Here is a 25,819-nt window from a genome sequence, read left to right as displayed (position 1 = left end):
CACAAACACTGGTGTCTGGTAGCAAATTCAACCTTCAACCCAAAACTCCTCCTTATTATCGTAGTTATGATTCTTCCCTGAGTAAACAGTAAACAGAAACAACTTTATTAGTTTACATAATCTACGTGGGAACAAAAACATCTCCTCCAAAACATGTATCATCAGTGCAAATTTGTATGAGGGAGAGCTGCTCACTGTTTGACTTACAGCCGAGAATAGTGGTAGTTACCGTAGATCCATCTGACTCTGGCTGTAGATCTCTGCCCTCTTTTGACAGCACCACTCCATCCCTTTTTAAAATCATCCTCTCCCACCCTGTCTTCTCAGTCACTGTCCTTTCACAGAAGCTTCTCGTGTGAATTTCTGCTTTCTTTTTCGTTGGCCTCCCTGCTGTCCTGTCGGATGCAGATGCGTCATCTCTTCTGAGGTGAAGTATCATGCATCTCTGTCGCCGTTTACCTATTTTCATAACACTCTCTCTTCAAAGTCAGATCAGCGACGACCTGAAGATGTATCAAATAAAACTTCTGCTCAGTTCTTGTAGGTTTAAGATTGTGGAGGTTTTAGCTGTTGTCAACTCTTAATCACAGCACGGTATACGTGACCACAGTCGAGTACCCCCCTGTATGTAAAGTCTTTGTAAAGATGAGTTAAATCTTTCATGAACACGGAACGCTTCACTCCTCTGCATGTCTACCTATCCCACAGAGAATTGTGTGAGAGCAGCTATGTCATTGTTAACACTTGTCTGGTATTATCAATTCATACGTATCAATGTGTTGCTGATGTTGTGCGAGGTCACAGCTGGAAAGAGTCTGGAGATGTCTAGTAAACAAAATGTTGAAGAAGGTTCTTTGGGATTTTGGAAGTACTGACTGAACATCAAGGAGAGGACATTGATTTAGAGCAGCATCTGAACTTCCTTCATTGCCCTGCTCAGAGCAATGGAGGACATTATAATGACAAAATTATCTTGCTGTAAAAGGCCACAAGTGTATTAACTTTAAAAATGTTGAATAACAAACATCTACTGAAATACCGATAATATTTATGACCATAATATCGGCACGTCATCGGAATCGTCCAATAGAGTCTCTAAAATGAAATCTCATCATCAGCCCATAATGAACATTTCTGCTGATATGACAGACCAAAGAAGTGATGATTCCATTATGTCTAAATGCTCGATGCTTGACAACATTCTCAACGGCAAGCAAATAGCGATATCAGCAATTGGAGAGTTGGAAAATATCTGTATGAGATGTTGGCAAAAAAAAAAATCTATTTCATCCCTAGTTTGAAAATCTGTCTATTCATATAATTCACTAAATATTTCAGCAAAAATAAGCATTAGAAATTGGTCTGAGGGTGATGACATCCTGCCATCACTTCACCTTTTCATCATCTTGTTCATCAACGTGTCTCTTCCCTCTATTTCCAATTTTCTGTATGAACAGGCTTGCCAGAATTTTATTAAACCACTGAGAATATTTTGTTTTCAGTGTTTTATTCAAGGCTACTTAAGTGGTAGATGTTGAAGAAATCTGGCTTGTTTCACGTTCATATCCTCTGCCTACATTTTCCCAGCTAGCTGGTGAGCCAGTCTTCCACTTCCTGGCCCTCTTCTCTTTCCTTAAATCCCCCACCTCTGCCTAAAAGTTCACAAAGACAGAGCAGCCAATTGGAATCAGGTACTGGGATTTCTATTCCACAACAGTTTTGGTGAAAAGATTCTCTGTTTCCCTCAGTTAATGATGGCTATTGAGACAATGACTCGTATTGACTGGTAAATTGATCAGTTCCCATGAAGGATACATATGTTTAACATACATCACCATGTATTTTACCACTGTCAATGATTAATTCATTCAGTTCCACTGCTTTTCTTAATGGCTTAAAGTACCACAGCCACAAGCACACAATGAGCTCCAATGTGGTTCTATACATTCATTTATTTGAAAACTCTGATGCGAATCATGTACTAGGGGCTTATTATTAAGCTGTCCTTTACTTTTTTGTAGGAAAGTTATACACATATTATCTTCATGGTCACCCTAAGCATTATTGATGCAAGAGAAAAGATGATGGAATAATATCAGAAATAATGTCAGGAAATGAAGCCTTTTTCCCGAGACAGGGAAGGGCAGGTTGATGACAAAGTGGACTCAACAGCTGCTGCTAGTTGCCATGTTTGCCATTGTTCCTCTCTGCCTCATGGCTCACCGCCCCATTAACCAAACGGTTCATTAAGACCTGTTTAACTACAAAAAATGATGCCGTTTTGGTTTCCCGCATTTTAATATATGACACTAATGGGCAAGCAGATCCACTTGGACCGAAAGACAGGCAGTAATTGTAATGGCGGTCCAGACTGTGACGGTGCATATTAATAGCTGTTTACTGCTGCTCTCTTCACTCCTGCAAAATGCGTGAGGTTTTGTTTCTTGTAGAAAATCTGAGGCGCGCTTCAGGTTAGAGTGCAGTGACCTGTGACACGACCACCAAGAGCTTTTGGAACATGCAAACATGTAATCACGCATATCAGCGCACATATTTTGTATATTCACACGCTCCTCTCTAAGATCTATTCACGTATGCACCCTCAGGGTGGGCGATGTGGCATAAATATTACTTCCGTGTGTTAATTAGCAGAACGACAAATCTTGATATAGGCCACACATATTTTTTCTAAAAGGTTCGTGGAAATTCCTCAATCTTAAATTAAACAATTGAGCCCTGAAGTTCAAGATAAATAAATATAATAAAAGTGAAAACAAAACAAAAAAACACACACAGACCACAAGGAAAAATGACTTATTAAAATCAGAATTATCAGAATTCGACAAGGTTACAACTTCACTTCCCAACACAGCCTAGAATCTTCTTTTTGGACTTGTGACATCATCATCGATCGGACAAACGCGCCCTCACACGCAGGTGGGAAGACGAGCACCTGCCCTTCAATTTACTTCAACACAGAAACCTTTGATTTAAGCGTCCCGCCGGTTAAACATAATCTGCAGGATGAAGTCATGCACAACGGTGTGTTCGGTGAAAGCTTTTATTTCTCCAACACACGAAGTGAAGCTCCGCCTGACTAAACCCGGCCGTGAACCAGAAAAAGGGCCGTCTACATATTGTGTCTAAAGGAAAAGACACCGTGAGACCCAGACATGACAAGAGCCGGAATATCCAAAAATAAATAAATAAGCAGATCCTCCTTCTTATAGCCTGTTGGACGAAGTGATTATTCTAACTGTGACTCTGCAAAGTGCCCTGAACTAGAAAATGGAGGCTTTTGTGTCAGCGGAAGCAAACGCTACGTGTTGATAGTAACGTCAATGGACAGGCCGGTGTGGAAAACCTCAGGCTGATAACTATCTAGGGAATATTGGATAAATAAATAAAAAAATCCCCAGTAAATTTAAATTATCTTACCCCCTTTACCTGGACATGACAGATATCTGTTTTTGAAGTGATTTAACATATTATTGAATCCAAAACTTCTTCTCCAAAAAAGCATTTGTTCAACCCAGAGGACTTCGACTCTCTTTTCTAGCTGACACATGCTGACAGTTTGAATCATAATCATATTGCTATGTATTTGTTTATGCCTGTCCGGGGGTTACAGGGCACCCGGAGCACAATAGGTTTAAAGAGGGGATCAACAATAAATCAGGCTTGATGAAGATGGAAAAAAAGTCATGACACACTTACGGTCTTTGTGGATTTAATTGGAACATAATTATCTATTTAAACTAATGGAAGTGTATATAACTCCTTTCTACTGCTGTTTAATGGAATGGTCTTTTTACATAAATAAATAAATTGCATTTTGAAATTAAAAAGTAAATATTCCAGATTTCAAGTGGTGCTAAAACCCAACTAAACCCAACACACCCACTAACATTTATAATCATAAGATTTAAAACAATTTTGAGTTATTTAGGCAGCAATCCATACTAACTGTTTACTAATTGTTGATTTCAAAATGTCAACAAATATTTAGAGAAATCTGTCACCTGTCATAAATAAAGCATATAACAGAGCAGTATTCTGTTTAGGGGATGGATAGACACATCACATCACTTTGGTTCTAGATGTTACTATTCTATCCAGCAACATGCATCGTTGGTCTTAGTGTCTGATCAACATCAAGCGCCAGAGAAGTAATGTGGCCTTTTTAAATTGGAAGTTATGACCTTTCATTTTGGTGACATTATCTGGGCAATCACTTAAATACCACACATTAGGAAAAAAAACTTTTTCAGGACACAGGAGTGAGGGTGCACCACTTGTTGGGCCTTTCTGTCAGAGGAACAAAATCACCTTAAACAGCCACAGAAATTAAATGAGATCTTCCCGAAAAAATGCTGGATATGCTAAAATGTCAGGAAATCGCTTAATCCAGGTCACAAAAATGGAGCACGCTGTTTTTGGCAATCAACAAATATCCATGGTGGTAAAATCACAAACTACATGTCACTAGAGAATGAGGCCATTACTGCTGGATTTTTATATTAACCAAGACAGGCAAACGGCATCTATGATTAAGCAAAAAGAAACAAACCCAGGAGTTGCAGGAGTGGCAACACGTTGTATCCCGTCTATTTTGTTTAGGCAATGTATCTGTTCATCCTAACTCCAATACAATCTTCCTTGCTTCTTCCATAAACAATAATGTCAGTACTTATCTGCGCAGGCGTTTGCTCCATAGGTAAGCAGGAACATAAACTCAGTGACAGAATAAGGGTACAGCAGCAGTATTTTAGCAGGGTCTACTCTGCCGTCCCTTCGAGTCTATTGATTTGTAACCTCGGCCTGGCACATTCATTCTAACTGTCAGTCTGGCATTAGGACAAAATTACTTCCCCATATTAAGAGAGAAATGCTGCAGTGGCCACAGTTGCAGCATTACGTAAACATATTTTCTTTGGCTATATGACAAATACAACCCTGAAAACATTATGTATTAATACACCGTATACACAAACACAAATTAAAACACAGATGCGTATAGTGTACAGTAATAGACATACAATCAGTAAAGCAACAGCAAGAACTGCTGTAAATTACAAACTGGCAACTTTTCAGATAACTGCAAAGCCTTAAGCGATAAATAAAAAAAAGAGCATGAACTTTGCTTTTGGGCAATTTAACCAACAGAGTTGCAGGTCAGCAGAAGCTGTGTTGCAGAAGCTCTTGAAGATGGATATTTAATTTGGAACTTTTACAGAGTATGACCTGTTTCGTGTGCACACATCCGCACACACCCACACACATATTTAATACTGAATAGAGCCATAAATTAGATGGACTGCATGAATATGCTGGCTGCACCTTTTTTGTGGCCTGCACAAAATGAACAGAGTTGGTGTGAACTGTACACTCAGCAATCTTTAAGTGATTTCTGATGCTTTTAAATTCTCTTACCAACCCCCGCTGTTGGTAAAAAAAAAAATCCATCACAAGGGAATAGTGAGATAAAGGGAGTGAGCTGAAGCAACTTGACTTGAAAAGATAATGACTGACAGTTGTTTTCAGCGGAGAGGAAAACGCTTAGGAAAGTAAAATGAAGGATGCAACAGCAGGGTTACAAAGTAAAAATGTATGTATACTGTCGATATATTTTTTTCATCAATTACAAAATACTGTTTGTTAAAAACAGTAAAAAGTCACATTCAGACAGGCATGAAGGTGAGAAAAAGAGCACTGCTCAGGATCCTGCAGGCTGAGGCTGAATACTGAAACACTGCTGGAAGGTGTGAAGGTTTGCTGGTGAATCTTTGATCCAGCAGCTGAACACTTCTGTCTTCTCTGAGACACTGAGGCAGCGTCTTCAATCAGGACACCCTTGACTGACAATTCTTTTTTTTTTTTTTTTTAATTAAGGAAGTCGTTTTTCATTTGAAAACTTGACCCTACAGCCACCCTGCGGTCCTGAACAGTATTGATCCACAGACCCACTGTGTCAGAGTTTAACACAAAAAAATACTTTTTAATATAACATGTATCCAATAAAAAAAAAAACATTAAAAAAAAAAAAAAAACTTAACATTGTTTATCTTTAACATCTGAACAGGTAAATACTTTCAGGTTAAATTATGTACATACAGTACTTTTTTTTTTTTTAAAGTTGGGGGTACTTCAGGTTTAGATTATGTTCCATCTTGCAATAGCGTCAGAAGGGTATCTGATTTGCTCCCAAATTCATTCACTACATCCGACATCAGACACCAAACACACAGCCGAAGTAACAGCAAAAGCTATCTTCAGCAACAAGACCAACAAGGAGTCTGGGCTCCTGATCTCAACATCATCAAGTCAGTCTGGCATTACGTTAAAAGACAGAAGCAACTGAGACGGACTGAATCCTGAAGTCCTCTAAGATATTTGGAAACACCCACCTGCCAGGTACCTTGAAAAACTGTGTACCAAGAAGAACGGTTGCAATTTTGAAGACTCAGGCAGCAAATAGTGATTTACATTGTTTGTGTCTTTCTTTCTACTGCACTTTGTATGAAGTTGATAGATAAATAAAACTATTCGTGGCACTATTTTTGAAAGTGTCTTAACCTTTATTTTTTTAGCCTAGGACTTTTGCACAGTACTGTATATTGGGTTTATATTATCACTTCCCTGCATTGGACAACATTACAAGATTAAAGACTGAAAAACAAAAGAAAAAATTGACAGAATCAAGCACATTTTGAAAATTTTTAGTTTAAGAATTTTTTTCAAGTGGAGCTGTTGCTCTGAAAAATGGTATCAAAGATCTTTAAATGGATTACATTGGAATTTTAAAATCACATTTGTCCTATTTCTTGAGAATTCCTGACTCTGGTCTCCTCTTGTAACCTCTTTTTGCTGTAAAGAGATGAATTAGATGCCAATATTCCCAATGCCTAATTTTTTTCAAGGTTGCAACTCTCAAACTCTACACCCAGATACTGAAAACAAATGCAATAAACAATGGATGAGCTGTTGCCTTCAAGCCTTGGTGGGCGAACAGATGATAACAAGGACACACAGAGGTTGTGTGAGCCCTGAGTGACAGGTCTCTAAGAAATCCAAAGCATCATTATTATTATTATTAATTCTATCGACAACTTTGGTTGGCTGACTGACTGACTGACTGACTGACAAACTGGAGCAGCTACAACTTGTGAATGCAGGTGCTGCAAACACATCAAAACCAGATCTTTATAACACCTCTGAGCAAGGAAATCACAGATGTATTCAACAAAGCAGCCTTAACTGTACAGGAACGCTTTGTTCTGGGTCTTATGCATGACTGCACCATTACCTTGAATCTCATCTTTTCTCTGTCATAATACACAGCGTCTTGTAACTGAATAGGTTCCTGTAAATTGATTAGGTCTTGTACTCCAAAATATGCCATGTATAATTTGCGGCATCCTCAGATATCTTGACTCAAGATTCTTCTGCTTTCCATACGTTGAAGAGACAGTCAACCTCCTGTTGCAGAGCAGCCTATTTCAGTCCAACACTGTATCTTCATCAGAAGTGGTCCTCCATCCTACTTATTACAGGCTTTTCATGTCCAGTATCTAACCACTTGATTCTACAGCAGCTTAATCACAAGATTACTTTAACATCAATAAAAGAGTAAGAATCCAGCTGATGTAGCACAGCAATGGGCTTCATGTAGATATTTGCTTTCATGCTTAAACACATCCATCCATCGTCATCCGGTTTCTGCCAGCGGAAAAAACCCATGCAGGCACCGGGAGAACATCCAAACTCCACACAGAAACCCAGAACATTCTCACTGTGAGGCAACAGTTCTCAGCACTGTACCACCATGCCCCCCTTGCTTAAACGCATCAGTGTATTAATAATAAAATCAGATTAGAAAATATTTAAATATTTGACATCGGAATATATTCAAATATTGTAATAGTTGTCTTTAATTAAAAAAAAAAAAAAAATCAAATTTTATATGCGACTATCGTTCTTCCTTATTTCCCGTTTCTACCGGCACCTGGTTGTAATGCGTTACTCCTGTCAGAAGGTGGCGGTAATGTACCCAAAAGCTGTCAGCGAGCCGCCATCAAACAGCATCAGGAGAAGAAGAACACATTGCTGCCAGGCTCCAAAGATCTGTCAGGTAAAACCATGTGTCCCTGAGAGATGAGATGAGACGGTCCAAACAGCAGAAACAAAGACCGAAGCAGTCAAAGAGTTCGGTGTGGAATTCCTTCAAAACATAAATGAAATGCGTGAAATGCCCATCCCCAATTTAGCGGTGTGCATTTTTTCTTATTATCAGTTACAGGATGACAACAAACATTTCATTAGTATTCCTTTCTGAAACCCCACTGAATAGGAAAGCACTGATGTCAAAAGGAAGTTTATGGGGTATTTTTCAGGGAGTGATGTACTCATGAGACAAGAAAAAGAAAAAAATAATCAAGACAATAGCAGATAAGATGAAAACACAGCATCCCAATGGGGCCCGGTGGAGTTCCAACCACTTCTTTCGCTGCAGCTCAAGATGACAGCTGTACCCTGTCATTTGTGAACTAAAGAAACATCTTTCTGACCTGCCTGCCGCACACTTTCTCAAGAGTTATATTTAATAATACAGTTAAAACAACAGCTTTACATGGCAATCACAGGAAACGGCACATTCTTTCACAGTCATCAATCAGCCCCTGTAATTATCTGAATCAACTCGAAATGCCAACACCATTTATCACTTTCTTTCAGTAATTTTATCTGAATTCATTCAAAGGTGATAATGTAGAATAAAATTTGCCAACTGTAATATGTCAAGGCAGAATGTAATCATTTCCTGTAAAACATTACTAGATTATATAAATGGGCTAAAAAGAGGAGAAAAAAGTCACCCCTCTAATATGACTCCAGAACGTAATTAGCCGGCTAATGCAGCAGTGTGCCACCTGTCAGTGCCAACTGAATAATCACTCCCAATGTCCACAGAATCTGAACTAAACATCCGCTGAGAGATACAGACTGTGCATGCAGGGGGGACCTCAGTACAGAGAGTTCAAGGATAGCCTGCTTCACATTCAGCCGGTGCTCTTCGCTCGCTGGTCTTGCTCAGTATCTATCAATCCCCACCTCTTTCCGCCCTTCCTCCTGTTCCCATTGGCAGCCCGGCACCAGCAACCCAGAGCCAAGCCGAGACTCCTCCACTGGCACACACCGACATTCTTATTTCAGGAGAGATTTCTGCCCCCTCCACTTTCTCTTCCTATCTTACGCCAAAGCCCTGCGCAGTCATCCGCTGTCTCTGATCTCAACCAAACTGTTTATAATTGATTCTTTAAGGGATAAGTTCTCGACATCTCTTTCTGTCTGTCTGTCTGTCACTCTCTCCTCCAATGCGTATGTACCCTTCGCCCAATTTATTATTAAAAATCTGTTTTTCAAGGGTAGGAGCAGTGGCAGGGTCTCATGGGATAAATGGATTCTCAGATGTCGCCAGGCTCTGAATATGTTTCCCTCCTCTTTTCACCTTTTATCTATCCTGCACCTCACATATTAGGAGCCTACCTTGTAAAAAATAAAAGTATTTCCTATTTAATTAAAAAGACAAAGAAGTCATGTGAACAGTGCATTGCTTTGTATGTTTGCAGAGAGCAGTAGACATAGAAATAGACGTAGAAATTTAGGCCTACTATCATTCTTTTCTTCCCTGCCGGGAAGGCAAACATGAACTATTCAGTCTAGGCAGGTTGCTGTCACGCCAGCCATTGTCATGTGTCAACATTTATCTTTGTCGGAATAACCCCAATATGATATGCTATTCCATTTAAAGAAAATTAAAAAGAACAAATGAGTAACTCTGCGGTGACGAAGGTGAGCTGATCTGACTTAGCCTGGCTCTGCCAGACTATTGCTCACAGCTTCAGTTTTATTTGCTATAATTATAGTCTGAAACCCTGTTTGCAATTACCTTTGTCCAACACCTGTGAAGGATGAACCAATCAGGGCCCGGTGTCGGTGGTTAAGTGCAATGACGCTGAAGTCGGACCTTTTTTTCTCTAAACGTAGTTGTAGCAGTGGGTTGGCGTTTTGGCGCATATAGTGCGGATTGGTTAAAGTGTGCTCCAACAGTCAACTCCAGTTCTACGCCCAGTTGGACGCAAAAACTGGAAACAATTCACAACAGAGCGGTGCAATATCTATATATTCACAGAGTTGATTTGGGTCCGGTAACACCAGGTTATATCTGACTGATCTGTAGCAACACGTTAGACCAAAGAACCAGAGCATCACAAAATATTGCCACACCCTCTTGTTGGGTTCAGAGTCAACTATCTGATTCAACATCTGTTTGGTTGAACCAATCTTTCAAATTGGCACATTAAAAAACCTTCTTACTTCACAATAGAATTTCTAACGACTTCACAGTTGATGAGAGCAAAAGAGGAGACGGTGTCAGTGACAGCCAGTGGCCTTGTTAGGTTTTTTTCCCCATTAGGAATTAATTCATTACTCAGCAACAACGTAATTGATCCATGTCTTTGAGTTCTACAGTAATAGCAAATTGATTGATTTATCCTCAAGAGGGAAAGTGGTGGGAATTGTCCAGCCAAAAAGAACAGCAGAATCATCGGCTTTGAGCTGATGGATGAGAGTGGAATGGCAATGAATAAAAAAAAAAAAGGTGGGACAAAGGTGATGTCTGTCAAAAACAGTTGATGAGGAATTGGAGATTACGGCATGTTTGAAATTCTGGTATCACAAATGACAGTTACCTCAAAAGACTCTCAGCCTCAACAGTAATAAGATTTAACAGCTAATATAATTAAATTAGATTACATCAGTAATTAAGCTAAGAAATCAGATGCCTCGAGCTGGCTCCAGCCAAAGCCTATGGACGACTAGGCAGTTTCTTTCCATCATTGGTCAGCAATGAAATATAGTCTTGGTACCACAAACAATGTAATTTCAGAGTAAAAAAGAAAGAAAGCATCCTCTTCTCTGACTCGTCTAAAAGAGCACTTTGTAATGATTGAGAGGAGGAATGATTGCAGCGACCAACAATTATTGTAACTGATAAATGTAAAGCGCAAATTATATTTATGAAAGATTTCAAAATCCTTGACACTGCTGTTTGAGAAATGTGATCCATGGGCAGGTATCTCCAAAAGGTTTCCTCTATTGATTCAATCTCATTAGCGACACTTCCCTGTACCACCAAAGGTGGATTCTAAGGGTCAATGGACAGCTGAAATGGAGCTAATAACTCAATAGAACGATCATGGCAATTACGCAAGTGTCTGAGTTACACAAACGGGAGGAGAATTAATGCACTGATGCTACCGAGAGATGACTAAGAAATGTTGTCTAATATGTCAGTAATTTGAACTGAGGGTGCCTTAAAAAAAAAATCCATATCTGGTGGTTTACCAGCCATGTATAACCAAACAAATAATCAAATTTGTTAACTTATCTAAAAGAAAGGAAAACATCAACAACAGTTCTGTTAAAGTTTATGTAAAGAGTTGAAGGGTAAATAGATCAGTGCCAAGGCATGTAATACTTTCAAAATGTTTTAAGAGTGAGGCGTGTTTTATCAGTTTTCAGTTCTTTCAGGTTAAATTACGTAAATTACTAAAACTGCACTTCGACTTCAAAAACGAATAATCCGAGCAGAGGTCATCCTCAAATGTCCAAAGGTTGCTACTTTCTTTTATCAACTATAGCAACTCTACATACTGAGTAACATAGCAGAATGGGTGAAACAAAATACTGAAGGAAGTGTTGGACTAGAGTTTGCACACACAACAAATGAACTGGCTACTGGACACGGAGAAAACTTGTATAATTCTAAGGAGAAAACATTTGATTAATACCACTAGAAATAATGTCTGTATTCCAAGACAAACTCCAACATTTTCTTTCCTTCTCTACATTTGGATAGAGGCAGACATTTTGTTTTTAACACAAATATAAGAGTGGAAAGAAGAGACCTGTTAAGCCGTCCTTCATTGTGTTTGGTCACACAAATGGGCAGCTGGAAAAGGGAGATACAGTGCAGCTCAGCAGCATCCAAGAGGTTAAATGAGCACAAACCAGTGTGTCTACCGATAGTACTTTTTTTTTGTATGCGCTCCTGCTGTGGAGGATGCTGTTTCCTGTCTTTGTCCCTCTCTGCAGCACTTGACCATTATGTTATGGACTTTGAGGGTGTGACATCAATCAACTATCAACATCGTATCTGCAGAGGGTTCCATAGGGATGCAGTAAGACATACTTATACTCGTTTACATTACTTTTACATTCATGTAGAACCCGCCCGATAGTGAATTTTTAGAGCTGATGCCAATACCAATATAAGGGATAAAAATTATGATGTTGATATATCAGTGAGGATTCTTTTGATTTATTCTGCAATGATTTCTCAAATGTGGTTATCAAACCCTTTTAACCATTATGACGGAGATATGTAATGGAGGAAGGATATTTTCCACACTGACATCTGTGCACTGAAACAAGAAATATTCTGTTAAACAACATCCATAACAGGTCAATATCAGCCAATTAAATTGGACAACTAATTATATATTATCTGTTGGGCTTTACATTCAAGGTTACTCCATGTGCCTATGTATGTGTCTCTTTAATTAAAAATATGAACAGAAATAATGAAATCATGGTCTTTGTATGTCACTGACTTTTTTTTTGCAGTTATGATTCAGAAGCTGTAGGCAATCTATTTAAAATAATTAAGGGTATTTTTTCTTTCCTGCTGTTCTTTAATATTAGATGAGCTAAAATACACAAGCACGACCTTCTGCATTTCAGCAGATGTCTTTTCAAGGACAAAGATGTAGCCGGAACAAAAATGAGTGGAATTTAGAAGGTCAGAGATAGAGGGAGTTACTAATTTGTAGTATTTCCAGCAGTGATGACTGAAAATTGGTTATAAGGCATTGTACCCCGCTGGGTTTTGGCAATAGTGAGCACTAATTGACGACACTGGCTTCAGACAAAGATGCTGTACTTCTGATAATGGACAACTCACCTCCTGAAAATGAACCCCAAGAAAAAGATAAATCAATCCAGACACAGTACAAGCTGTGACTTGCCCAAGTCGATTCATCTATCACAAGATTAGGTAGTATTGCACTCTGCTGATTCTCACAATCTCACTGGAGACAACATGCATTAAGTGTTATCGTTGCCTCAGTCTGACTGTATTATTTCCCATCTTTTATCTGACGAACTGACAAAGTGATGCGATGCAACTGGACTCCCGGATGTCATATGTAGCGGAGACCATTGTTTTTTGGCTATCTTCCACAACCAGGGAGCAGCGAGCAAGGCACGCCGCTGATGCTGGGGGTAAACAAGCAGAAGCTGCCGACAGTGTTAATCACAGTTTTACTGCTTCCATGCTCTGGGGTTTGGAGTCACAGGCTGGTGCAAGTGGTTATCATAGCTTTTTTTTTCTTCTTTTCTCCCTTTTCTATCGCAATGAGGATTCTTTCCACACCATTAGAACTCTCTGCTGAGCTGTTCCAACCAGGTTCACTACTGTACTAATACAGTAGAGCGCTGTGAAGCACCATCTGCCATAAGCACAACTAACGACAGTAAATGTGGACACATCAGCACATTAGAGGAGCTGCACCATGTGGGCCATGTTGTAGCAGACTGCTGTGCATAGTTTTATGGTCTATGGGGGAAAAGCACACAGGACACGAGATATTTTACCTTAAAGACCCACTGAATGACACAGTACGAGCTGAATTTACGAAGCTTTTTTGTGCCAACTTTCAGACACAATCTTTACGGAGATGCCTGCTTTTTTATCAAACTAATGCAATGTCCTGGAAGAGCAGTTTGCCTGTCATCTAAAGTGCAAATGTGTTGTTTTGATCTTTTTAGCAAATTAAGAAGGGGCAGGGCCTGGACTCTTATACTAATTTGTGTATTCGCTTGCAATTAACAGGGGATTCTCAAGAGGTATCAACCTTATCAGTAAAAAGTCATCATCACTCACCAACTGCTCTGGCATGAGCATCTGTTGGAGGGCTATTCCGTTTAGCGCCCGCTCCCGCAACAGGCTGAAACTGGTTGCAATGTGCAACTTTTTTGTCGTGACAATTTTTCTTTTTATGTGTCTTATTGTGGTATCTGTTTTTGCACCTGTCACTCCAACTTGCCTTCTGTCAGTTTAAAAGCTTTTGGCGTTCTAAGTCTATGTGAATTAATATTTTCACGGAAATGCTAAAATTAGTTGAGGCCTTTACTTTGCTGAAATTTTCATGACATCATTTGAGATTTGCTTCTTTCATTTACAGTCACAGCTGCCTTAGTTCCTCAGGCATTAAAAAAACAAAAACAAGAAACATTAGGGAAAGAGGGTGTTTTTTTTCATATTAAACTGAACTGGGAAAAAAAAAATATTCATATGAATCAGGTGGCTCATGTAATGTGAAAGTGGTCATAAATAATTGCAAACACACAAAGAAATATCAACCAACTCAGCAGCTTTTGCACTATAATGTATTACAAACGCATTTAATATATGGTTGTGAGTCAATGCACTTATAAATCCCATTTCCAGCAGCAGTCAATTGCCGCTGCCAGCCAACAAGCTCATTTACTGGATGCTACCTGCTTTGTACCAAACCACAGGCCACAAAGTTCAGAATCATGAAGAAAACAAACAAAAATTAAAAGCTCCTTTCCACGATTCTTTCTTTGTGCAACCAGTCAAAAAGTAATAATCGTATCTCAAAATGTTTTCGTTTCAGCAAAACACCCGTTACATCCCAAATAATTCAGTGTACTGTCCACAGAATAAGGACCGACACACAGGCAGCATCACCATCGTGCATTCCGTTATCATGACATGGCAATAAACGTACAGTAGCTGCAAACAATCTGGACAAGGTCAAGTTTAGTGATTTGCACTGCAGCTGTATCTAAGGGATCTATACACTTCACAGCCGATATAAAGGTCACACAGGCTTCAGGTAATAACTGGAAATCAGAAAGCATTCAATAGATGAGAAAAACAAACACTCAGGAAATATCCCACAGTGACAGATTTCTTTAACGTCCTACTCATAAAGAACTGACACAGGGCTCAGCAAAATACAGAGAGCTTTTATGAGTGATGCTCAACCTGTGTAACAGTGTAAACTATCCAAATAAGGCCAGTGTGCAGGGCCCTGCAGCAGACTGGTCAGAATCACCACACTCAGTGGCCCACTGCCAGTGTAAGTCACAGTGTACACAATGGTTCTCTGTCCAGTCCTCAGGGGAGACAGAGGGATTTGAACTGATGGAGCCCCATAGATTAAACTGAGTAAAAAAATCTGTCTTTACAGTTCTGCAATGCCATTTCCCAAAAGCAAACTGTTTATTACAGATGTTAGAATAAGCTATGTTAATGGTGACCTCGCATTACAAACATGCCAAGATGACCCTTGTCTTGGCAGGCCTTAGCTGGCCCTGTAGAGGACATATAACTATTGACACGCCTGACTCACCACTTTGAAGTCTTCAGCGCTGCACTCCACGCCTCTGTAGGAGCAGGCAAGCAGCATGTCCTTGATGTCGTGACCCGTTCGGTCATAGAATTCACGCATGTTGAAAGGGCGAGGCTTATAGCTGTCGAAGTCCGCCCTCTCCTTCAGGATCTGCAGGACATTTTCCTCCACCATGTGTGGGTCCCGGATCTCATACCTGAACAGCAAAATTCTGGACTTAGTTCATGTGGAAACAAAACAAGCACACTCATATATACACACACATGCACTTGCCTATTTCGTTTTGGAAAAAAATCCAACGTAATTGTAATTCCATGGTTACATGACAATGTTTTGTTTTGTACAACATGAAGTTTTTTGGTTTTTTTTCCACAGAGATAAATGTCTGCAATCTTAAAAAATATGCAAATGTTTTTATAAATTCTTTTGCTGTATAAATCACAAGAAAAGTTTTTGAAATGGCTTACACCAGAATGAAATAAAACAGTAAAATCAATGTTGATGGATCCTAATCTCATTAGTCTATTTTATTTGTCATTTTCTTGTACAAAACATTTTGCTACCCATGAAAAAGTAAATGACAGACATAATTTCAAGGAATTCCCCTGCAGGTTACTCCACACAGCGAGGGTTGTGAGAGAAGCAAGACACAACTTTAGCTGTGCCTCTCTTCCACTTCAAAATGTGCATTTAAAGAGTTTGGCAGGCACACAAGCTGTTTTGGCAGGACAGCGGGTATTAACATGTAAAATATTAAAACGCATGCAGCAAAAAGAGCATATTCGCCCTCAAACTGAGCCAAAGGTATATATGTGTATGCCAGATCTTCCACACCTGCACTTGGAAAGCTCTCACAATATTTCACAATATCATATGTGGTCTGAAACTAGCAGCCTAGCTTGCTATGGGTGGCACAGAGTGGGGAAAAAAATAGCTCATTATTTGTAGAATGGTAGTAATTCTTCTCACACAATCATGTCCATGAGTCTGCCAAATAATTAGGGTTAACTGTTGTGGCAGAGCGTTCACACAAAGCAAAACAATGTCCGTAATGATGTATTCAGGCTCTGCACACTTTGGAAAAGTGCATATAGACTATTTCGCAGTAAATTGAAGCCAAACACTTCATGTAGCATCTGTTGCAATGTTTTGAAGTGGAAAACAGATCAGTTGTATCCTCTAGGTAAGCATACATTCGGACTTTTTCTTGTTCGGTCTCTCTCCTTCCAGCAAACACATAAAACACATGACAAAGTATGATTGATTTGTATGTATCGACACACAACAAGCTGAAACACACAGACAGAAAACACTCGGGAAGCAATTTATAATATGCCCCGGCTTGACAACGACCATCAACCTTCAGCACCTGTTCGCAGTCATTCACAGATACAAATTAACCTCAATTAAACAGTTAAGGCCCTGCGTGGAGAAAAGACGCCCTGATGATGACCTCTTCTGAGTGATGGCGTTTCAGTGGTGCAAGCATTCAAATTATGCAGTGCTAAGATTAAGCACGACTGACAGACACTTGTGAGAATAATTTTTTTAGAACACAAAGAATGAGCACAGTAAAAGAGTGTATAATGGTTTTTTGAAATTAACTGAGCAGTAAAGTCGTTGTTCCTTCCATTTCTTTCAAATTAAAGTAGTGCAAAAAGGTAAGGAAACGTTTTTAATTCAAGTCCTGGATCCATGCGTAATGTGTGAGAGCAGCAGTCATTGTATAATAGGGTTCATGTATTGTGTTACTGTAATCATTTTGGACACCTTCTCTCCTGGGTGGAGATACCAAAATTAAAAGTGAAAACCAGAGGCAGAAAAAGACAAAGGCATACCCTTCTCCTCTGACAATAAATCGGTGAGTGACTTTGTGGACACTGACAGCGGAGTTATTTTTCATGGATATGGGCACTATTTCAAAACATAATTGGTGGTAAAACTTAATGGATTTTTTTTTAATTCCACAAGGTCAAGGTCTGTGCTCATGAACAAGATTTTGTTCCTTGATGATGTGACTAATGTAAGCTGATCCATGAATAAAAAATGAAATATTACATTATTTCTTTTGTGAGCACTGCCTTAATATTCAACTGGTGATGTATTTTCAAATCAGGTCCCAACCAAATTACAAGAAATGTAATATGTTCCACTGCACCATGTTGTTTACCGGCAACAAACTGAATGAAATAAAATGTTCACAATGTGGGACGGTGTATGCTGTAATTTGAAATGAGGGCTGTTTCTCTCACCTGTGCTCATAACACTGAAGAGAGAAAGGAATCTGTCATGCTTCCTGTTGAATGGAGTCAACAGTGCTGTGACGGGGAACACTGAAGCTATTGTTCTGCACAAGAGTTGAATTAAATGCCACCCAACACCATCATCAAATTCAACAGTCTGTCTTTGTTTTATATAATGTTAGAATTTGCATAAGCAGCCGTAGCTAAAGACAAGATAGTTAGAATGATTACTTTACTCACTAGCTGCTTCTTTGCTCTAAGTACATGTGGCTATTCAGGCAAGTATTTTAAGGTAAATTGAGGTTATGAAGGGTTAAAAGCTGTGCAGTTGTCTGAATGTATGAACAAATCGAGCACTGTGTGATTTAGCTGGTTTATTACCTTGTATTGTTTTTAAAGCAGTTCGTTACCAAGGGAGATGGGTGGGATTTAGGTGACAGTGATAGCGGATCTGAATACAGCTCAACGAAAGCTCCCATTAACACAAAAAACAGAAACTTTTATCGCAAATGACCTTTATCCTTTCGGAATACACAGTGCTTGAAGCATTTTATCCAAGGAAAAGTTATTTAGATGCGAATATTTTCAAATACTTGACTGGTCAAGTTGAGAGTTTTGCTCCATTTTCAGTAAAAATGGAAAGCAGTCCAAAATGCTTTAAAAAGATTGGATTCTGCAGTAAATAACCCACCGATACGTTCAAACAGTGATGCCCAAACTGTGATACACGACGCTAGCAGTACGCAACAGCCTTGATGAAAAGCCTAGTCATTGCACTACAACTGGTGCAAGTTAAAAAAAAAAAAAAAAAATGCACTTATTTTAATTTTCTTACAGACAACTTATTTTACACATCACAGATCAATGATGCGTGAATGTGTTTGTAATCATAAAAATATTTTAGAAATAAAATGTGTTTTTCCTTGCCACGTAGTGATGTGACATCAGGTCTGACATAGCATAATGCTAATGTTAGCTCTACGCATTTGGATTTGGACTGCACAGCTGATGATTTTGACAATCAGCATGAGTGGAATTTTTAAATGGCTACAGAGGAGAAAAAAACACAATTGAGAGGCAAATAACAACGCTTGAGTGAACTGCAAGTTGCAAAAAGCTGTTTCTTCAGCCCTCTTCCCTGCTGATTTTGAAGGATTTTGGTGAGTGCTCTAATTAATGTCTTTTATTTTGAATTGTTATGTTGTTGTTACCTTGCCTTTCTGAGGCAGTTGCATGGTTTAATCAGTGAATTTCAATTTATGAATAAAAAAGGTTGTAACTTGGTTTGCCACATAATGATAGGTTGTCTGAAAAGCTTGGAGTTTCAGAGAAACAGCTTGTTTAAGATTTTGGAGAGTTAAGCCACTGTAAAATAAAAATGTGTGCAAAGTTAAAAATGATGATCAGAACTTAGTTATCCCCTCCGGTTAAAGCTAGTTTACAGAATTATGTTACCAGCGTGCTTAATGACATTGTTTTCATATTGTCAACGAGTGCTACATTCAAGACACAAAACCTTCACCAGCATCAATTCAAATGCGCTGGCTACATCAAGACATGCAATTCCCGATTGGGTGAGTTAAGTGCAACTCGTATGCCATTAACTGTTAACAGGAATGATAATGTTTGGAAAAAGCTAATCTGAGGCCCTGGAAAAGACAGGTCAAATTCAGCAGGCCAGTCACTCACTGACAAAGTAAGACCCTCAAAAAAAAAATCCATCACAAATCAAAATCAATTCAATACTCTCACCCACAGAGGGACTACATCACTTGCTGTCACGCTTTATTCCAATAAGAAGATACAGCCTGTTGTGGTATATTCTGAATTTAATTTAATTGTATCCTGAGCCACTGTCTTATAAGCAACACAAAGCTGCCAGGAGAACACTTAAGAAGCCGTGCTCACATCCCCGAGTCAGGAGGCTTTAGTTGAAGTGCATACAATCACAATAATATGGGCAGATTTTTAATATTGCCCTGCCACTGCTCCCTAAAGCAATCACTGAAAACTCAGTTCGTATGGGTGGGGGTGGGGGACTAAATTGGATTATGGGCCACTAGCACTTTCATTTTCTTTTGGGGACTAAAACGACTGAAGTAGCATCTGCAACACTTTGCCACCTCATGACAACAGTGAGTAAATACAAGCAGCCACTGACTTTCAGAGTGAACCTTGACAGTGAGACCACGGTCACAAAATACTATTCCCTCCCTCTCTCAGGAAAAAAAAAAAACACTACTGCTTCATTACATTGCTGTTAATCCCTCAGACTGTCTGACATAACAAAGAACACATCTTGATATAATCTCAGGTAATTATCCAATTAGCGCTAATTAAACTACCACTAACAAGGATTGAATTGTTTGTGCTGTGTCCTTGAAAATTAATAACTGCAATAATTCCTGCAAGCTGAGTTTGGATCATCACATCTTAATGATGATGCACCTTTGACACAGTAATTATGCTGCTTCAAACAAGATTATAGAAATGCAAGCAAGGGCCACTGAGTTAAAGCAAACTCTAACGAATATCCATTATACTGATGCGCAAGTACACAAACAAACCAAAGATACAAAATACAGGACATGCAACATATGCCAAAGGAATCACATTTGATGTCGATCCTGATATTTTTCGTCTCTCCAGTGGTCATTTTCTCTCTGGTACACAATCACAACATGTCATAATTAAAAATGAACCAACATTTAAAAAAAATCAGCTTTCGAAGCAACCCTCTGTGCATTTATTTTCCACATGATGATCTGGCTCCCCGTGTCCTCAACCCAGCACTTTTTTACGTGATCTTGCTGAGGCAGATAATGCAGTCAAAAGTTATCGAGCATCACATTTTGTGACATTTTGACCATAGCTTATGTGAATTAAGAGCATGTTTGCAAGCTCAGGGAACATGCTTCAGACCTGTGTAAGCAGAAGACTTGCTTCTCTGACTTTCACGAGCTGATCTAACACTTCTTGGCAGCGTACGCCACACTATCAACACCTATTCCAAAATGACCTTTCTTTTGTTAATTATATAATTTCCTTTGCGACATAGTAAAAATAAAACTGAGAAATTTACTAGGAATGTTCTGCACTACCAAGTGTGACTGCAACTTGCACAAATACAATGAGAATGTGATTGATCTTCTTTTTTTTTTCTTTCTGTAAAGAAACTGCTGGAGTGGAGTAAGTTAAGGTAATATCTCTAGTAGCTCGGCTATAAACCTTTTGTCGAAGACAGTTTGGCATCACTGCAAGGATAGATATTGCCTGCTGCCTCCTCCTGAGACAGTGATTGACACAGACAGCCACACGGCACTTGTTTTCGACTAGTTTCTTTCCAAACCCACAGCCTGTCCCGTTATATCAAGAAACTTATCACTGAAGTCTTTTCTACGAAATCAATATAGTTTCAAATCTGAAATGTTATCTACAAGTTGGAGTCCAGATCTCCCCAATTTATTTTTCCCTCCACGGTCCTCATTACTTTTTCTACGACTTTAAACTGGCCTTGTTATCTGTTCAGAAAATGCCACAAACTTTACCAACCTTTGAGCGTAAAAAAGTAAAGGGACGCGCCCCTCAAGGCCAAATGAACAGAGAGGGCAAGAAACAGAGAGAGAGATGAGAGCGTTAATCAGTGGGACAACTCTGTAGCTTAACAAACAGCACTAATTACACGGGGATAAAGACTTGTTCATCACACAGCTTACGAGACACAAGTTAATTGCCTCTGCTTGTAGTCCCCTCCCTCCATCTAAAGTCAGCTCGCTCCAAAGTCACTCGGAGCAAGTGCCTTTGCTTTGCTTTTTTATTTTTATCTTGTAGTATGTTTTTGTATTTTTTTAGGGTGCATTGTACTTCTTCCGGGAAATCTGGCTGAACCTGCACTAAAAATCGGTGGAAACGTATGTTGATATTTCAATGGTTTGCCACGAAATCTGACAGGAAAAACAGAAAAATAAATCCACACAAGCTGTCGGCGCACTAGTTGAAATCTATATCATACACAGCACTCGAACTACAGCACAAAGCAATGGAACCTATTGCTTTCCTGTAAGGCTATCACCTGCAATATGGATGCATGTATGAGGGTCATAGACAAATGACATTCAGTATGAAAACGGGGATTTGGATTCATGTCATTCTGGCATGTTCTCTGTGCCTCGGGCTGCAGAGCTGTGTGGATCAATACGCTAAAAATAAATTGAATCATGCGTCCAAGATGGTATTAGATGTGTTTGTATGTTGTACATCTTTTACTTTTGCATAAGTGCGGCAAGCCGTGTCCATGTTTATGTGCATGTGTGAGAAACTTACTGCTCCAGTTGTGAATACAGAGTGGAGTATTTTCTTCTGTATTATACCAGTAAATCTATTCAGCCAATACAGCTGGGTGGCAGAAAAGAAAAAGTGCTGAAATTCAGACAGAAGTTTCAAGATGAAACAGTGAGCTTGTCATGGCTGCCAAAAGACTAAGTGATCAAAGCACAGCAGAAAGCAACAAGTGTAAAGGGAGAGGATGGCAGTTGTGAATCGCACATATGTCTCACCACACAGCAGGGGATTTAAAAATCTGCTCGTCTACTTATCCAATATTTGGATATTTGCATCACATGAACTGTAAAATGACGAAGCACGAAATTGCACCAGCAGTATGTTCTTCTTCATCATCTTCTATTAAGCATTTGGAAACAGCTCATCTATTATCTGTTACCTGGGGGACTCAGATGATCTGGGTTAAACTGTGTTCCTCCTCGTTTTATTTTTATCACTGTATCAACATATTTTAACAGACTAATGGTAGGATTATATTTCATGTTGTCGCATAGGGTTACATACATATAGCAGCTCACGTGCAGTGTAGATTTCAGCTTACATGAATTGTAGTGTTACTACATTAAGAAATGGCCAACTCTTACTTGTCATTTTCCCCCACTTAAGAAAAAACAACTTTCATCTATGATCCTCTTTCTTCCTCATTTACCTCAGGTTGAGGGCTGTCCAAGTTCATATTCTGAGAGCCTTAAAAGGTTTTTTCTGCTTCTTCCATGTTCGCACATCTCCCAGCACCATAACAGCAACAATCGCCGACATGGCTGTTAAAACACTGATTTGCACTTCCATGTCACACAAGTTTTCACATGGGACTACTCAGACATCAGAGTAAACCTCAGTGTGCGTTCCACTCAGCTGCAGGCTTCAACACCAAAAGGACATTTTCCTATAAAGTTCAAAGTTCGCTTGTAGCTCATAAACTGCTGATGCTGGGCCTAAAGTCTGAACACTGCTTCCCTGGAGAACATTGTTAAAGAGCGAGTATTGCAATTTAGTCAGTGGGTTCGGGGATTTAGTGATTTAATGGTTCTCAGTTAATTTTATTGGAATAGAAAATTGTTCATATTCATGATAACTGCAGCGGAATGTAACCAAATTAAAAGCGCAGCGTTTCAATCGTTTAACTGTTATCTCACATTATGCAGACTGTGCAGTGGACACAATCGAATCCTGAATCAACAAATACTAAAGCTACACAGATGGGATTCCCTGAGGCAAAAACCTTATCATACAAGCAGCTAGTGTGGCTGGTCGGGAGTCTGTGTGTTGAATACTGGTGTGTTTTAACCTTCATGATATCGAAAAAAAAATGTTATACTGTAGATGTGGAGGGGTTTATTCTACTATTAAAGCAACAACAGGTAAACCTACTGCATGCTGGGAAGCCCTAAACAAACACCCCCCTGCCCCCCCCCCCCACACACACACACACACGGCAATCAGACATTTGTATCAGAAACACGCACACACCTGCCGTTGAGCAAGGCAAGGAGCTCGCCAGCGTGGTACAGGTCGTTGCGTGTCACCCGGCTGAAGCGGAAGGAGTTGAGGTTGCAGAAGGTGACCGCGGGGAATACAATCATCTGAGCCGCCACCTCATCCAGCTTGGTGATATGGGGGTACTCGAAGTAGAACTGCACCCGGTCCACGCATACCATCACCAGCACACCCACTGAGGCCATGAAAAACAAAATCCACAAGCTACGCTTGATACACATCCGCTCGTAAGTGAACATGTGCGAGATGCCATGCAGCGTGGACCTGGTGGCGAAAACTTCAATGGGAGCCGGCTGCTTGAAGTCCATGTCCTCCGAGTCCGCTTTGAGATCCATTATGTCTCCGGGATGACTTTAGATGAATGAAGGCTGTGAGGTTGCAAAAGGAGCAAACTGGCTCGACAGATAAGTAGATGCTTTAGTAATGAGGAGGAGGTTAGTGTTTGCAAGTTCACGCCCTTCTACGCATGTATTTCTCATGCAGACTGTGGGATGTTGCGTCACTGACAAGCCGGCAAAATAGCTTGACATTCAAAGCATTCTCACCAAAATATCCTCAAAACACGCAGTCTTTACATGGATACACTTGGAAAAAGTATAGATGGGGGTGGGTGGGGGGAAGCATGCGTTGTAATACTGCCTCGGTTAGGGTCACAGTTCCATAATAAAAAAAAAAATCCCGGTGTGGAGCGCGCATGGATAGGTGCCAGCGCTGTCCGGTCCTCACACACTTCTGTGATATCACCGAGTTGATATTTGGCTTCCACGATCAAAAAGAAAAAAAGAGAAACACTGGACAGGTCTGCAAAGAAAAACTGAACACGATTGAAAAGGGAGAAAAACAAACCTCAGCGACGGAGCCAAGGAAATCAAAGCGGCGGTGTAATCTCTGTGTAAGGCAGAGAGTAGGCTGGCTACATGGCTTTCCCAGCTCTTCGTATGCGATCCCAACACGTGCAGAATAGCAAATAGCTGTCGATTTGTCGCCTGTAATTTGTTTCAAATGCAATCGTTGGGCGTCCTGGGTTTTCCACAGCCAGGAGGATAAGCAGCTGCATCACAGAGGACCTGGGTCTGTCTGATAGCTGCCTCGGTGCGCCTCTGCTCGCTCGCTCGCATCCATTCCCTCCTCCGAACTGCCTTCACAACAATGCAGGGATAATTACTCCGGTTATATTTGGATTCCCGCTGGTGTATCCATGAAAAAGATTGTTCTGGGAAACAAATCTGTACCTTTGGCAAAAAAAAAAAAAAAAAAAAAAAAAGGAACTCCCGCCCGAGAATGTCAGCGTTATGAATTCAGGGAAAACCACCTCAGAGGCGGCAGCGGTTCGCCTGGATGAATTAAATTCGCCCCAAACAGGAGAGAGCAAGGATAGGACGGCAAGTGTTTTACACCGGGTGACGAAGTCCAACGTCGGCGGCACTCCCAACAATGCCTAAACCACACTTTACCCGAAGCGAGCTCGTTGACTGAACCTACAATTTAGTATTGAAAATAAAGTAATGGCTCAAAAAGGTGCCATTACCTTTGCTGGCGTCAGTTTACTCACTTCCGGGCAGCCCTCTGAGCCGAGCACAGGTGATACACACCTATGTCAGCGAGCTGCGATCAAGTTTTACTTTCTGCGGGTGAAAGTGTTGTTTTTCTCACTATGAAGGGGAAAAAAAAACTGCTACATCATTCACATGTGAGTTAACTTACCTGGTTTTTGAAGTGAAGTTTGCAGGGCTACTAAGAAAACGACGTTAACCTGCAGTGGTCCTGAGCGACAAAATAAATCAATTCAAAAGATTAATGAATGAAACAGAAAATTACGTTAACTTTGCACATAACAGGCGTATTGTTTGCGGGAAATTTATATAACAATTCCAATTAGTGTTTTGAAAATATAAATAAAAACAGAGATAAAACGTTGCCCAGCAAGAGAGCATTGCCAACCGTTTCAATATTGTAATTAAAACACCTTTCCAAATAACAATAAAGCTTTCGGGCTACAGCATTTAAAAGTACAAGTTAACATCGGACTTACTGGAAATGTCACTAAAATATGGTGCGTATAACTTAAAGTAGGATTCATACATGTGTTTTTGACAACACCTCACAAATGTTTCCTGTTACTTATTTGTTGTATAATGTCAACGAATATGGTTTTGCATTTTGCATTACTTTCCCAATTTGTTGCATTTATATATGGGAATTCCTCAAAGCAATATCACACTTTTTTTCATGAAC

The 25,819-nt window shown here is 39.8% G+C and overlaps 1 protein-coding gene across 1 annotated transcript in view; it reads right to left on the bottom strand.

The window, feature by feature from the left end:
- Window positions 1-24,814, bottom strand: part of asic1b (acid-sensing (proton-gated) ion channel 1b) — a 150,249-nt gene extending 125,435 nt beyond the window's left edge. The window contains exons 1-2 of the mRNA XM_069691085.1: window positions 23,558-24,814; window positions 15,504-15,699 (exon numbers count right to left, since the gene is read on the bottom strand). Of these exons, the coding sequence (XP_069547186.1) occupies window positions 15,504-15,699; window positions 23,558-23,919 (558 nt within the window). The 5' untranslated portion in view covers window positions 23,920-24,814. The remainder of the gene's footprint in view (window positions 1-15,503; window positions 15,700-23,557) is intronic.
- Window positions 24,815-25,819: the final 1,005 nt, after the last annotated feature.

The sequence above is a fragment of the Brachyistius frenatus genome, unplaced genomic scaffold (assembly GCF_029030835.1).
Source record: "Brachyistius frenatus isolate BFR_SWC_R1_liver_20210118 unplaced genomic scaffold, ASM2903083v1 Contig_10, whole genome shotgun sequence".
Classification (NCBI taxonomy): domain Eukaryota; kingdom Metazoa; phylum Chordata; class Actinopteri; family Embiotocidae; genus Brachyistius; species Brachyistius frenatus.
The sequence above is the reverse complement of the archived record's forward strand: the minus strand, read 5'-3'. Positions and strand labels throughout refer to the sequence as shown.